Source organism: Podarcis vaucheri, assembly GCF_965113315.1.
Source record: "Podarcis vaucheri genome assembly, chromosome: 3".
Classification (NCBI taxonomy): domain Eukaryota; kingdom Metazoa; phylum Chordata; class Lepidosauria; order Squamata; family Lacertidae; genus Podarcis; species Podarcis vaucheri.
In genome coordinates this window covers 78,419,725-78,436,477 of record NC_138761.1, presented here as the reverse complement: position 1 = coordinate 78,436,477, position 16,753 = coordinate 78,419,725, and the positions used below count along the sequence as shown (strand labels likewise).

Genomic DNA, 16,753 nt, shown 5'->3' with positions numbered 1-16,753 from the left:
GTTCAACTGTGTTGTAAAATTCCTCTAGGCTATGCTTATAAATGTTATCTTAGATGGATGGCTTCCATGGGTGTAGCCAGGATTTCTGTGCTAGCAATTTGAGTTGTAAAAACCTACACTTAGAAGAGCACAGATGTGAAAGCCAATGTAGGATCTAATTTGAACCTCAAGTCACCTCCAGACAACCTGTTTATTCATCCTAGTTTGCTTGCACAAAGTTTATGCAGAGGTTAGACTGAATCTAGTCTTTGCTGTGAAATCATTCTGATTTGTTTGAGGACCAGTTATGTGACAAGCATCATCATACACTTTCATTGCATTTCCTTGTCACTTTTCAAGCTACAAAATGTCAGATTATTGTTATTTTTTACAGTGGATAAATTGCACTAGGGCAACAGAGCCTTTTAATCCACTTTAGCTTCACAAAGTTCCCTTGAGCAAAATGGTGGCAGTCTAGTGGCACCCTTAGTCTTCTCTGAACATTCCAGTTAATGCCAGTCTACGAATCATTTGAACGGTACCAGTGAATATTATCTGACAAGGCTGCGGAAGTCTGAATAAAGAGTTTAATTTGTTCTTGGACAAGTCTTGCGTTCCTAGTCTAATTTTCATGAAGAAAATAATCCAATGTCTTTAGACATATTACTGATTGTAAAAACAGAAGGCACACGTTTTAAACACTATAGTGATAACAATATTTAAACAAAACTGTGTTTGTCTAACTGCAAAGAAAACATAAACATGCATATCCTGAACTACATAAAACAAGGCTTATTTTAGAAGGTTAACATCTGCAAATATACAGAGTCCAAAGAAACACTCTTCTGTCACAGGTATGTACATATATAATTCTTAATTACACTGGATATAATTTATAAAGTTACATTTTTAAAAATGCAAAATAAAAATATCTTTACAGAACAACTTTAGGATAGCTATCGGTCAGCAAAGTACAATGTTTTAAAGCCTGGTTCACACATGCATGGCATATTTATTGTATCCACGTGTGACTATATATGTTGGTAAATCAACACATGAAGGAACTTTAATATGAGCTGCATAGCACGTAAAAAAGCCAGCGGCGATTTCCATGATTGTGGCAACAAATTCTCCAGCTACCATGATCACAAAGAATGCTGTAGTTATCTCTATATACCTCTTGGATATCAGTAACATTCCTCTATAGGCAGGTACACATGATTGTGTACACACATACTTGACCTCACAATGGGGTTGGGGGAAGAGACACAACCAAGGATTTCATCAGCTAAGCAATCCTGCTATCTCCATTTCCCTAAAAGAAATGGTGATCTCTGTGTAGGAGTGCAGACCAACACACACTTAGCATTTTCTGCAGGCTTGTAGAAAAGTTTCAGGAAAAGTGGTAGAAATGAACAAAGTGGTTCCACCTGCCCATTTTTAGTAAAAATAGTTGAGTAAAAATATGAGCCTTAATGTATGACTGAACTGACAGTTGAGATTTATTTCTGGTTGAAATCATGTCCTTCTCCAAGAGTCCCTCCTTTTTCAGTTTAAATTTCAGTGGGTTTTTGGGTACTATTCACGGCTGCGGAAGACTTCTTGGAATAGAAATTCTGTTGTCTTATTTCTATAAGAAGCAACATCAGCAGAATAAGCATGCAATCCAGAGAAACTTACACATGCTAAAGACTCATTAAAATAAGAGATACAACTATTTTATACCATCTCACACTTACTGATTTCAGTTCTGGTTTAAATCATTGTTTTAACTGTGTAGTATGTTTTACAAATTTTGTTTTTTTTGTAATGGCTTCAGCTACACTAATAAATCATATTCATATGCTTCCAAAAATTGGCTTACTCCAACAGAATAATCCTACCAAGGAAGGAACCTTTGCTTCCAATCACATGGGACTCTATAACATGAAGTGCCCCCCCCACTTTGCAATAAATCCAAATGAGATGTGCTTGCTGGATGCATAAAACATGCAGAAATTGAAAAAACCCGAGGTTGAATCTGTGCACGGGGTTTCTCCTTTGTCTCCTCTTAAATTGTAATCTTTTATTATCATTGTTTCAATCATAATCTATCAGATTAATACTTGTGTTTTTAAACTTGGAAGTCTTTGTCTAATTGAAAGGGATTCTTATATAGCTACAGATATAGTTTAATTGTACATCTGAAAATCAGATAGGTAAATGTAGGATTGACAATTAGTGATGGGTCAACTTCTCCTGGCTTGCTTTGTATCTACTTTGTCTTTCAAAGTCTTTTCTTCTGCACCATCACTGGTTCCCCCATCCTTAGGCTCAACTTAGTAGCGTAAGTGGAGAGAGAAACCATCAATGAGGAAGGCTGGCAACAGCCCGATGCTTAAGTTGCTAGGATTCCTAAAAGCAAGAGACACCCATAGAACTTGTATCATGTAATGCAGCGTCTTTAGTGTCTGTCAGCTCTTTGATTAACTAAGAAGGTCATAGATTTTTATGTGTAACTAAAAGTTTAGTTTATTAGGGTGCAATCCTACAGTCCCTGGGGACCATAGAACTTTCTTGTAGCAAGAATGAAGGTAGAAGCAATGAGCGACAACTTAAAAGACTAATGCTAAAACTTAAAAATTGAGGTCTCTCTTTTATTTCTTGCTTAGTTTTTGCTACAAGCTTATTTCACTGTTAAAATGCAAGCAGTCTTGAATGATCCATAATATGCATTTAAATGTATGCCACCTTATATTCACATGATTCTTTCTAGTTCAAATATGGAGGTCCACTTGTGAAGTACAGTAACTGGAAACTGTACACGGAATAATGGCTTATCACATTTTAAATCTTTGATTTGACGTTTAACCTTCATGTCAAGAAGAGTTAACTTTTCCCCATTATTCACAGAATATTTTTCTGTGAAAAAAGTCAGCACAAATTCACAGGAAACGGAATTGTCAAATCAATTCCATATAGCAGCATATGAAGTGAGTCACTGAGTGAAACTCTTCTTGATGAGCACATTAGGAAAATTGGCATTCAGTTCTAGGACAACTCTATTATCAATTTGTGAACAGAAGGACACGTCAAGTAAGGAAAGATCTTTGCAAGACTCCAGCAATTTTCTTAAAGAAGCAGGGCTCACCATTCTTGTGCCTAGAAAAGAAAGGGAGGGGACAAAAAGGAAAAGAAACCAGTTGAAAGTTACATCAATAAACAGAGTACAATGTGCTATTGGGAAGGTGAGGAAGTACAATGTTTATTGTCAGTAAAAAGATTTCATTTTAATGGGGCTTTCCCTTATCCAAATCAATAGTATAAACTGAAGCCTCTCTGACATCCAAACACAGGCATAAAGGGCAGTGTGGCATAGTGAACCCAGAAGACTTTGTTCACCCCTGAAACTCACTGGATGGTCTTTATAAGGTTGCCGTAATGATAAATGGGCTACTCATCTTCTTTGAGAAAGGTAGAATAAAATGTGTGATGGTGGGGAATTAGCAGAAAGTCACATAATAGTCATTAGTTTCACACTAACTGCCTCCTTTCCTATTATCCTCTCTGACACATACTGGAAAACCAGTTCTATGTACCGTACTCGCTAAGTCTTCTATCAGTAAAATGGCCCAGTTGAGACTAGCCCAAAGCACTAACTACAGAAATCAAAACACACTCTGCACAATCTTTGCAGTGTGCAGAAATGTGGTTTAATTAAAACAAAAGCATGCCTTGTCAATCTGTGTTCCATCCACAACTCCCCAGATGCACCCGCTGTGTTCTTGTGAATATTTAGAGAGGGACATCACTTAGAAAACAGGTCAGAAGAAATCATACATCATATACTTTCCTCCAAGCTTCATGGCATTAACCATCAAAAGGTATTAATATAACATTTCACAGGGCTCATTCTGAATTTTTGATAGTTGCTGTCATTGGGCTACCCACCCACAATTAGTTTTAAATAATCACAGATAAAAACAGTCATTTTTTTCCTTGTACAAATTATTTGATACAGGCATGCTAAGGTGTGCTTAAGACCACCTTGTTGCCAACAAGCAGAATTTCATTCCTTTGCTTTATTTACCATGTGTATATCTATTCAAAAATCTGAACAGTGGGTTGTATTTGGCTAAGTCCTATTCAGAGTAGACCCACAGAAATGAAGAAACCTTAGTCATGCCCATTAACTTCCAATAGGTTTACACAGGAGTAGGACTAGAGTTGTTTACTACCCGGTGGGGAAAGAAGTTAGAACAAGTACGGTATCTTCAGATTGTTCTCTAAAATGTTCTTGGAATCCGACAGCTCCCAAGACAGGGACTACTGCATTGAAATGGTGGTGGAAGGGTTAAAGAGTGGCCTGGGAGTTCTGTGGAGACCTTTGGAAGGGAAGCTCTTAGAAATTCAGGCGCAAGATGCCTTTCTGGAGAGGGGGCTATGTTTTTAATGTGCTGCTTATTTCTGTACAGAAACTGAGTAACTGCATTTCGAAACTGTCAAGGAAAGCTGATGATTTTGACAGCCATGAAGGGGACAGTTGGAGCTTTTGGCATTCTAGGAAGATGTGGGAGGTTTTTTTTTTGGGGGGGGGGGTTACAGCATGTATGAGGTAGTGAAATATTCTTGTACAAGGGGGAAACACATTGTTATTCCTCCTTTCATGCCCGGGTGGTTTTACATATTTGAAAATAGAGCTTTTAAATTTGTGTGAACTTACCTAGAATTACAGATTTTAATTCAACGAGTTTGGATAGCAACTGATGTATTGTGCATACAGATGGCTTAAACCCACCACATTCTTCTAAGCTGTACTTTATTGCTGCCTCGCTGCAGTCAAAATATCAAAAGGGAGTTTGTTTTTCTGGAGCATGTTCTTTGCCCTTATTTAAGCATAATCCACACATATGCTGCAGTTTATGTGATCACACAATGGCACTGCATATGGTGCCCTGCAGGCAAGGAACAAAAGTATGTATTCCACTTTCACATATTACCCATTTTCATACTTTAATCAGTCCACTAAACCTGGCATTTCTTTGTGGATCGAAGAAAAACAACATCATCCAACAGGTTGACCAAGTTGCAGACTTGCAAATACGTAAGTCCTTTTAGTTGTGCCTCTCAAATTCAGTAACTGCGCTGATTCCTGAATCAAAATTTCTACAGTAGAGAAACTAAACATTTTGCTGTGGCAACTTTCTCTGTTCTTAATTTTTTTGTTATTAGTGCCAACAAGAGAGCTAGATGGGAAAGGGGGCAAAACTAACTTTCCAAAAGAAGGGATTAAACTTCTCCCTATGGAAGAGATTGCAGAGATTTAGGCAGAGACTGAGCTCAAGAAGGAAGTACATACAGGTGTGGGAGATGGGAGTGCATTGCAGCAGTCAAAAGTAGTGAAGGCAAGTCTATCTGCATTTTTATGGATTCAGTTATTGTTGTAAGACATCTTCAGCCTTGAATAATTTGGAATTTAAAATTTAAAAAATACTTATATCCCATGCCTGCCTCCCAAGCACCTCAGTAGTAGTAGAACCAGCTTGCAGCACACATTTTAAGATAATAATAATAATAATAATAATAATAATAATAATAATAATAAATTTTATTTATATCCCGCCCTCCCCAGCCGAAGCTGGGCTCAGGGCGGCTAACAACAATCAAATGGTTCAGCATTGTAAAACATTCATTATAAAATTAATTAAATCAAATTAAAATCAAATTAATGGCAACCATCAAGCAAAGTTTTGTGCAGATAGCCAGAGGAGGGGGTCAGGCTGCGCCCTGACAAAAGGCCTGGTGGAACAGCTCTGTCTTGCAGGCCCTGCGGAAGGATGTCAGGTCCTGCAGGGCCCTAGTCTCTTGTGACAGAGCGTTCCACCAGATTGGAGCCGCGGCCGAGAAGGCCCTGGCTCTAGTTGAGGCCAGCCTAACCTCTCTGAGGCCTGGGATCTTTAGGGTGTTTTTATTTGCAGACCGTAAATTTCTCTGTGGGACATACCAGGAGAGGCGGTCCCGTAGGTACGAGGGTCCTAGGCCGTATAGGGCTTTAAAGGTTAAAACCAGCACCTTAAACCTGATCCTGTACTCCACCGGGAGCCAGTGCAGCTGGTACAGCACCGGATGGATATGATCTCGCAGCGAAGACCCCATAAGGAGTCTCGCCGCGGCATTCTGCACCCGCTGGAGTTTCTGGGTCAGTCTCAAGGGCAGCCCCACGTAGAGCGAGTTACAATAATCCAGTCTGGAGGTGACCGTCGCATGGATCACAGTGGCTAGGTCAGGACGAGAGAGATAAGGGGCCAACTGCTTAGCTTGGCGGAGATGAAAAAATGCCGCCTTTGTTATAGCTGTAATCTGCGCCTCCATAGAGAGGGAGGTATCGAAGATTACACCCAAACTCTTAACGGACGGTGCTGGCACTAATTGCACCCCCGCAAGAGACGGGAGTTGCCCCCTCGATCCCATATCGCTCCGTCCCAGCCAGAGGACCTCTGTCTTCGAAGGGTTTAATTTCAACCGGCTCCCACATAGCCATCCAGCCACAGCTTCCAGACATCTGGTCAGTGTATCTGGGGCCGAGTCAGGATGGCCAAGATGAATAAAAACAATATGTTAAAGCATAAGATTTACCATGGGACACAGGTGGCACTGTGGGTTAAACCACAGAGCCTAGGGCTTGCTGATCAGAAGGTTGGCGGTTCAAATCCCCGCGATGGGGTGAGCTCCCGTTGCTTGGTCCCTGCTCGTTTCCGTGTGCTGCTCTGGTTCGCCAGAAGCAGCTTAGTCATGCTGGTCACATGACCCGGAAGCTGTACGCCGGCTTCCTCGGCCTGTAAAGTGAGATGAGTGCCGCCGCAACCCCAGAGTCGGTCACGACTGGACCTAATGGTCAGGGGTCCCTTTATCTTTACCTAAGATTTACCACACAGCTTAGAAAACACCCAAAGCATCACTAATCCAACAAACCATATCCGTTCTAAAAAGTAAGGTCTTGACTGATCTCCTGAAATGTGCAAAAGAGTCCTTTCTTTGGAAACAAAATTTCAAATCCATATTCTATTGGAATACTAAACAGCATGACTAAATAGAAAAATGCCTCAGGCTTCGATCCTAAACACACACTTGAACACAATGGGACTTATTTCTGAGGAAACACAAAGAACTGGGGAGGCTTTATTAACCACTGCCATGGAAAAAATGGTGGAAGTGCATATTTTAACTTTATACAAGGGGTTTGGTGTATTGTTTTCTTTTGCTGTATGAAAGTTTGAGATCAATCCATCCGTATAGATGGGCTTCTGTAACACCAGCAAAGATGGAAGAATCCTGCTGTCTATGCAGTCACACAGCATGACACTTGTGTAAATGAACAACGCCCTTCTTACCACATTACACTGGAGCAGCATTTTTTCTAGGCCTGGAATACCCAGAACTAGTGCTTTGATTTTATGTGTCAATGAATTAGCTTCTTTTGGCTTCCTCTTTACATGCCACAAACACAGGAACATTCATATGAACTATTTAGTATGGATATTTCAAGACTGTGTATCAGAACACAAAGCTTTCCATTATTATTATTTTACTTTTGGCTAAGATAGTTAACATGATGTGTAACCTGTAAAAACAACTCCTTTTTAACCTTCATGAAAAAGCTTTCATTTTGACTAGCAAAAGCTTTCTACGGTTTTAAGCTGTAGTTTAAGTTTTAAGCTTTTGGGGCTGGGGGGGGAGACAGTCTCTTATACCAATTGCAATAGGAAATGAAAAATTATGCTGATTTCTTTTTCAAAAAATAAAAATTTGGTTTCTTTTTGAAGAAAGAAGCCCAACAGAGCACTCTATTATGTGCTCTGCAAGAAACTGTTTGATCATAAGGTTCACACTTTATAAATATATCCTGTCACACGCTATTCAAATTCCAAGAGCTTTTGAAAACCGGCAATTGAAGTTAAAACATTTTCAGGAAATCATCAGAAAACTAGTCCCTTTAGCAGCAAAGGATAAACGATTAAACAAATTTGCTGCCTGCTTCACAATCCAGTAAATCAAAGAATCTGGAATTAAACTGGTCTAACCCCATAATCCATTACGCTTTGAACCCGTGAGAGCATTCTCACGGAAACTTTTTATATGTGAATCATGAACCCAGTATTTACTTTCAAGACCACATATTCTTTTATACAACACATACAGTTTATCTTCTGCTGTTGATACAACCAATCGATTTAAAGAAGATCCAAGTGTTTTTATGGCTACTCACCCAAAATATCAAGCTGCCGGAGATTAGTACAATTTGCAGCAAGTTCATCTATGTCAGAGTCACACACAGACCTGTTGGCTGTCAGAAAGAGCTTTTGCAAGTTTGGGAGTTTACGCGCAAGGTGCGCAAAGCAGCCGGTGCTGCTCTGAAGGGTTGGGCACCAGCCAAGATCCAGCTCCTCCAACAGTGGACAGCCAGAAGCTAGCTCTGCTATTCCTTTTTCAGTAATGTTTTTACATCGCCATAAATCCAGCGTACGAAGTTTTTTGCACTTGGCTCCCATCATGCTAGCTATTGTGTCATAGTCTTCAATCTGTGAAGAAATAACACTCATTTGAAGGATACTGGTATTTATACCCTCAATCCTGCATTTAAAATTATGAACCTGTTAGTTGCAGGTTGGACACAAGTACCATAAATTTCAAGCGTGTTTATAAGCAAATTGTCTTTAGTACCCATATGCAGCCTGCAAACATTATTCTGTGCAACATCACACACTTCAGGTCTCCTAAATAGGGATGGCCAGTTTGCCAAGAGGTCCTGGGTGGCTCCCAGGGACACCCTCACCTTCATTTTGTGACTATTTGGGATACACCATGTGGTAAATTCTGTATTGAAGCAATTCCATACACAATGGGAACACAATGTTTAAAAACCTGTTTCATGGCAGAGTATATGGGTGGCAACCATCTTGATAATGTCACTTAGGCTATGAGTCAGTCATGAGTGGCACCATGAATATTCTTCAACTATAGAGGATTATTACTCAAATGAAACTATATGTTTTATTACTCTGCCACAAAATTAAGCATGCTCCTATTTTTAAACTGCTTTGCTTTAAGTGCTATGCTTTTTAATGGGTTTGTTTTATATATATAATATTTTAATGGGATATATATATTGCATTTTTAATGTTTTGACAGAATTGTTTTATTGTGTATTTGAATTAAGTGTAGACACTTTATAATTGATTTTATACTTGCAAACTGCTTAGAAGCCATTTTGGCATGGAAGTGGTATATAAATCCATGAATAGTAGTAATAATACAATGTCTGTTCTGCAGAAGAATTGTGATACATAGGAGCAGGGAAGCTGCAGATCACGGACCAATCACCGATAACACTGTATAGTTATTTCCTATACTTTTTTTGGGGGGTGGGGAGTACTTGCAAAACGCAGTCATGGCTGCTGCAATCTGGCTGTGTGTGACACTGGAAAGCAGAGGGCGAAACAGGGTTGGGATGTAAACTATATAATGTCCACTCCACTCCACACACAAAATGGTTTTCCATGGCAGATTTCGGCTTCTGCAGTGCAATCTGATGAATAATTATAATTTGAGCTTGGGGGGGGGGGAAATATACAACTCAAAAACATATGCAGTCCAGCTCATAATCCTAAAGATGCATAAGTAGAAGGAAATGGACGTTTAAAAATCTGGAAGCTATATATTTGAATATACACATGCACGTGACAAGTGACATCATCGTATGGGAAACACCACAACAGGGATTTCCATGACTTGAACTAAATACATAAATTAATTCTACCCACCTATGACTATACACAGGAGGATTTCTGCAATTCCTACAAAGTAGCCCAAGTGATGAAACAGAAGCTTGGCAGATGGACAGATGTAAATTCAAGCAAACATTTATTTTATCCTTTTATAAGAAGTGCATAGGTATTAGATGAAAGGATGAAAACAGGCGGTTAGATTTTTCTGCAAGTGAGCCGGGAAGTCTAAACTCTGATAACATACACTGAGCCTGGACTTTTAAAACTTACCATTACACAGCTACCCAGGCTGAGGTGCTGAAGATCTGAACAGAAGTTCAGAATGCTGAGCAGTGCTGTTTGCTGCCATTAGGGAACACATCAGAAGCAAATATAGAAAGCAAACACAAAGAGAAAGGGTCAATTAGACATTAAAGGCTGTCACCACTTTCCCTGAAATTCAGCTCAAAACCTAGGTAACAGACACCACAAATGCCATTTAATGAGTCCCCAGATGCTCTAACCATTGATTGGCTTAGAGTCAAGGTAATCATTACAAGCCTTTATATAATAAGTCACTCTGGATGTGGTTTTGCATGCCCTGAAGACACCTTTATTCCCATGACCTATCAGTTCCTTTCCCTTAGGAAAGCTCTTAGAAGTCTGGCAAATTCAAACAACAAGCAAGGCCACACCAAAAACACAGAGGGCTGGTGACATCCCAGAAAAGTACAGCATCTCTGACATTCACTGATCGGCTGCAGCCTGATGGAACTGCCAATAGAGTCACACAGCATCAGGACCGAGCTGGTGACTTTAATGTCACAGGATGTTCTTGCTGACAAGGGTACTGACAATCATCGAGCTCCTGTCACTAGCAACATACAGATGGAAACAAATACAACGTGCACTTTACAGTCATGTTGCTGCTATTTTAAACATACTTATGGTGAGGTGCCACATCATTAAAACACACCAGAATATCAGATGCACCTTGCGAAATGGCAATTTTTTTTGAGGTTGCAGTAAGCATTACAACTTTAGGCATATAATACACATCTCACACAAAATAATCACAAACACATATTCTAAATTAGTAGTCCAAGTTGTCCTGAGACGTAGTTTTCTGTATTTCGTATCTTAGTCTGAAGTGTGATATTTAGTTTAGAAATAGGCGTCACAGGAAAATAAACTGGGGACCAACATAATTAAATAAAAATTCTGAATGATTTACTTCTACTAGAGTAAAAACATTAAAAATGTTATATTTTAATGTAACGTAATAAGTTTGGTGTATTTCTTTGAGGCTTGAAAAAGACTTTTTCAGGATTCTTACTTAAGGGGAAAAAATGCATAAATACATATCACAGTAACGCATTGATGAATAGTGAGTAAGTCTTATCCAATCACTAATTATCTGCCTGCAATGTCAGATTAATGTAACAATTGGCAATATTGTGCAAAAGTTAGTTACTATTAAAATGTAACCACCACAGTGGTTGATACATTTAATGTTAGTAAACTGCTAAATAACTTTTAATATTTCTGTAAGCAAATACTGATTTTCAGTATTTAAACATATGTTTGATAACCTCTTTAGTACTGTAGTCTTTTTTTTTTGCAAAAATTTTATTAGTTTTTACAATATCAACGACAAAGAAAAACACAAAACAAACAAAACATAACAAACATAAATCATATCCTTATTGAAAATAACAGTTATTTACTTTGTAGAATGACTTCCTCATTTCCCCTTAGTTGAATTTCATTGCATATCCTTATAACGGTTTTCCAAATTAGTACTGTAGTCTTTATGGACAATTGATTATTATCAATTATTAAAGGCAGAAATGAGTTCTAATCAGGCTTACTTTAATATACAGACATGATGACTCAATAGGTTTAGTCTTCAAAGGAATATTTCTACAACATAAGGGGAGATGGAGAAAAGAATGGAAAGGGCAAAGTGCAGCTTTCACAATGCTGCACAACTCCATTTATTTAATGGTGAAAGAAAATGAAAGCCAGACTAATCAAATATAGTTGGACATGCCTTATTCTACTGAAGTATTTATCAAGCTTTCGTAACACACGCCCCCCTTAGCCAACCAAAAAAAAAAATTCCCATGTTCCTCCTCAAACCTGGCTCCTGTAATAATTTTATTTGAATTTTCAAATGGAGTGATATGTTGTGACTTTCACATTTTTACTTGTATTGTGCGTATTGTTTGAAAACACTCATGCCACCCTCCTGCCCCGCCCCCCGTTCTAGTGGTGATATACTGGGATTATCATAAATATAGCTTTTTGCACTTCAGGATGTTTGCTTATTGCTTGCAGGTGTTTTACAGTATTTTTCCATTCTTGGTTTTGCCTACCTCATAGCAACTGTCACAACTGCATTGGGCATTGGGACAATCCTTTGTCTTGGATGGAGGGGAGGTCGTAGTCTCTGCCTGCCCCTCCAAGCATATCCTGTTCAAGTGATCCAGGGAGAGTGGCCATGTCCACTTGCCCTGGCGTGGCCAAGGGAATTCCCCCCAGATGGCGGTCCCCGCAGGCGTCACCCTATTTGATATAATTCTTAGGAAGCCCCTGCCTGGAGTGACCTACGTGCCAAACCTCTTTCATCTGCGTTAAATACAGTTGTGGCCTGTTTCGATCCAAACCAGTCTATGTGGTCCTTTATTTGTCTGCGGGTTGGGGACTGGGGAGCACAATGCCTGGACATGCAATTGAAATGAAAATAAACAAGTTGTATGATTCTATTTAAACAGGGCCACTTTAAGACATATTTAGAAGTGAGTTTTTTGGTGCAAATTAGGACAAAATGTACTGTGCTTTGGGGGGGGGGAAATTACATGTATGTTCGGAAAACTGAAAGAAGTATTTTGTTGCTTCAGGCAACTTTTATACTACGGGGGATATACAGTGGTACCTCGGGTTACATACGCTTCAGGTTACAGACTCCGCTAACCCAGAAATAGTGCTTCAGGTTAAGAACTTTGCTTCAGGATGAGAACAGAAATCGTGCTCCGGCAGCGTGGTGGCAGCAGGAGGCCCCATTAGCTAAAGTGGTGCTTCAGATTAAGAACAGTTTCAGGTTAAGTACGGACCTCCGGAACGAATTAAGTACTTAACCTGAGGTACCACTGTACCACTTTTTTTGGGTGCAGCAAGAAGGACTTTAAAGGTGGCAGGGAGAAGATGAGTATGTACCCAGATTCCAGATTCCTTAAGATACTAGATTGCAAATAGATTGCAAATCTATTCCCCATTAAACACTGTTCAATGCCAGTTCTAAGATGTTACCATGTTGTACAAAATATATAATTATACAAACAGGTTTGCAACAAGTTCTAAATTATAATTCCTATTATGTACATTCAAATGCAACAACAGCATAAAAAAGTTTGAAATGGTCGGGTAGTTAGTTACACAACATATGAATTGATACTTTATTTTTAAAAACATGACATCCTGATGCTTTTGAATGTAAAAGCACTAGAATCATAGATTTGATAGGTTCATCAAGATATCATGTTGGCTCCAACACAGAAGTGGAAACAGAAAATCAAGATAAGAATCAAATCAAGATAACATACATATACAAGCCAAAATAATGATGTGTATTGTCAAGTTACTATGAACAAAGTACTTTTATTGTCCATTGTGCACCTCAAATGCATCAATGCCAACAAATTCTGGAAGTATGCTGTGAATGCATATTCAATGAATAAAGGATTAAAGAGTCAGCAAATACTAAGACCACCAGCACAAAACTCTTTTGAGTATAACTGCAGTCTTAATTTAGTATAACTTAAAGATTAGATGACTGAAGCAAAATTATAACTTGTAATAAGTGCTTTCAAAAAGTAAGAATATTTAAGTTGTAATTATTTATAATTAGAAAATTTATTACATCTTGGTTTTGTACACAGTTGGTTGCATTTCATGAAGGGAAACTACCACTGGATTGTTTAAGCAGAAGGCTAGGTCTCTTCTAAAAGGCATTTTCAAATGGTAAAATTGTTCCACTATTGGCCCAACACAGAGATAACTAGCCATGTGCATTGAATAAACATGGGGTGACGTAGGTTTGCAATAAAACTGGCTGCAATTGCAGCCAATAATTTGAGCCTGAAAATGAAACATGTGTACGTGTGAATCTTCTGTCTGCACATACTTTAATAACCCATAGACTACAACAGGTGTATTTTCCATTGGCAGCAAGGAAGGTATTTACGCTTGCAGAACGCAAGCTGTCATTACATCTGTGTGTAAGTAACTCCCAAAACAGATCAGGAAAAAATTATTTTACTAACCTTTGGTTAGTAACAGAAAGATGTGCTATTGCTGAAGTTGAAACTTTGAACAAAATTATTGTGACTGATGCTTTGGCAGTCACTGACTCAGGATGGAGGAAACTTATGGCATTCCCCCCCCCCCAACTTTCGCTTAGATAACTCTCAGGACATCATAGTAGCAATCAGCATTCCAGGAGAGAGCAAGTTAAGTTACACATGATAGAATGGATGGTATTGAATTCCCACCAGACACATTAAAAATCCTGAGGGATTAGGGAGCAGAGAAATGCAGTAAACTAGGAATATATCTATACTAGCAGATCCAAGCTGTATTTATTAGCTACAGTCTTAAGTTCGAAATCCAGTGATGGCTGTCAACCAACAGAACTGACACTGTTGATAGAACAAATTTCGCTTTGTGTTCCCTCAAAATCTGCTCTGGAGCATTGAGGGATCCTTGGGACAGATCTGGGAGGGAGGAGGGGAAATCCTATGTGTGATACTGGATTGCTGGATACTGCCCTAAGATATATATTTTTCCTGAATATTTCAAACATGAGTACTTCACAGAAGTTACACTCTAGTCTGTTTCTGAGGCTTAAGTCTTATCATCACTGATAAAAGAAGAAAAACTTTACCTCTACTTTCGTTCGGTAGAGAATTAGACGTGTAAGGTTGCACAATTTGGCAATGTGACTGAAAGCCTGAGGTGGTAGCTTATCACAGGAGGAGAGATTTAATTCTTGAAGATTCAGACACGTCTCAGCAATGACCTCCAAGCAAGCCTCATTGAGGAAATGACTACAAGACAACTCCAGGCGCACTAGTTCTGAACCACAAACCTTCAAGAATCTGTAAAAAGCACATTGTCACGTGGGTTAATTCAACAAGAAAAGAAGTGTCTTTTCTTACAGTAGTTTAAATTGGGGGGGGGGGGACCACCTGGATAAAACCCAGTTATTTCTCTTGCCATGTCTTAGAAGCTCAAGAACAATGCTATGCATGCCTAATAAGAAGCCTTATTGGTACAGTGGTACCTCAGGTTACATACGCTTCAGGTTACATATGCTTCAGGTTACAGACTCCGCTAACCCAGAAATAGTACCTTGGGTTAAGAACTTTGCTTCAGGATGAGAACAGAAATGGTGCTCCAGCGGCGCAGTGACAGCGGGAGGCCCCATTAGCTAAAGTGGTGCTTCAGGTTAAGAACAGTTTCAGGTTAAGTACGGACCTCCGGAACAAATTAAGTACTTAACCCAAGGTACCACTGTAAAGCAACAGCTTAAACACAGAACTGAGGGGGGAGCATAATCAACACCAGGGACCAAGAGAAAGCACTTTAACCAGCCAAGAGAAGTTTCCTCACAGCTACAAGAAGGAAAATTCTACCATGGAAGCATCATGATACACCTAAACCAGAAAGCTAGAGCCCATTTTGTAAATTACAAAATTGGTTCTCAGAAATGCTGCAATGTGTGCATACTGTGGGAATTCAACTGTAGCTTCTGATGTACGTACAGTCAAGCCTCGGTTCTCGAATGGCTCCGTTTTCAAATGTTTCGGCTCCTGAATGCTGAAAACCCAGAAGTAAATACTCCGGTTTTCGAACGTCTTTTGGAACCCGAACGTCCGACGTGGCTTCCGCGTGAGTACAAGAAACTCTTGCAACCAATCAGAAGCCGCGCCTCGGTTGTCGAACGTTTTGGAAGTCGAACGGTCTTCCTGAACGCATTACGTTCGACAGCCGGGGTTTGACGACTGTATATGCAAATAACCACACAGACATGTAATCATGACACATTACAGGTCACTGGGTTCATGCTTGGGATTTAAGTTAATTTCTACACCGAAATGTCTCTTCTGAAAGCATTTTGTAACTTGTGAAGCAGTTATTTGTGTTCCAAAGGTTTCCCATATATCCTCACAGCATAGCATGTGCCCTAAGCCTAAATGCACTGATATGCTTGCCGCTGCGAGGGACAGTAGTGTCAGGGAGACCCGAACAGCATGCACACCATACATTTAAAGCATTCCCCTCAAGAATCCTGGGAACCGTAGTTTTTAAAAATGTATTTTGGGAATTGTAGTTCTGTGAGAGGTAAGCTACAGTTCCCAGGGTGTTTTGGAGGAAAATGTGCCTTAAAATATGGTGTGTACACAACCCGGGAAACAAGAGAATGATGATGGCAGAAACTACTGTCTCTAGATTAAATGTGACACACCAAGAAGACAGTAAGGAAGGGACAGTGTCGGGATAAGTGAGTACAGGCACAAGGCACATCTAAGCTTATTTGCAGACCAGATCACATTCACAAAGTCCAATAGAGTAAAAGCAAACTTTCTTAGGATCTGTATTTATTACTGAACTTATTCTAATGCAGTTTTCCATTGATCAGAAGAAGAATCCTCTAGAAGTGCTACCATAGATTTTGTTTCATTAAATATTATTAGTATCAATTATACCATGCAATTGAAATTTTGAAACACATCAAGCCTTAGAATTTTGGCATCACATTATTTCATACACATTTTACGTACATAAGAAGCATACTGTAGAGGCTAATTTTTGTAACATTATTGTACTGTGAAATTTAAGACCATAAGACACCAAGCCAACTTTATTCAAGTAATGTGAACATCCTAGACAAATTCTTACATAAGCATTCCTTTAATTTTCACTCCCCCCAAAAAACCCCAACACAGAATAAATGTAAATAAATTTGT

The 16,753-nt window shown here is 39.2% G+C and overlaps 1 protein-coding gene across 4 annotated transcripts in view; it reads right to left on the bottom strand.

Annotated features, from left to right (window-relative positions):
* Window positions 1–552: 552 nt before the first annotated feature.
* The window catches only part of FBXL4 (F-box and leucine rich repeat protein 4), a 28,367-nt gene continuing 12,166 nt past the window's right edge, over window positions 553–16,753 (bottom strand). For all 4 annotated transcript variants that reach the window (XM_082216646.1, XM_082216647.1, XM_082216649.1 and 1 more), the window contains exons 5-8: window positions 14,668–14,881; window positions 10,014–10,085; window positions 8,225–8,537; window positions 553–3,120 (exon numbers count right to left, since the gene is read on the bottom strand). In XM_082216646.1, coding sequence (XP_082072772.1) covers window positions 2,957–3,120; window positions 8,225–8,537; window positions 10,014–10,085; window positions 14,668–14,881 — 763 coding nt within the window. In that variant the 3' untranslated portion in view covers window positions 553–2,956. The remainder of the gene's footprint in view (window positions 3,121–8,224; window positions 8,538–10,013; window positions 10,086–14,667; window positions 14,882–16,753) is intronic.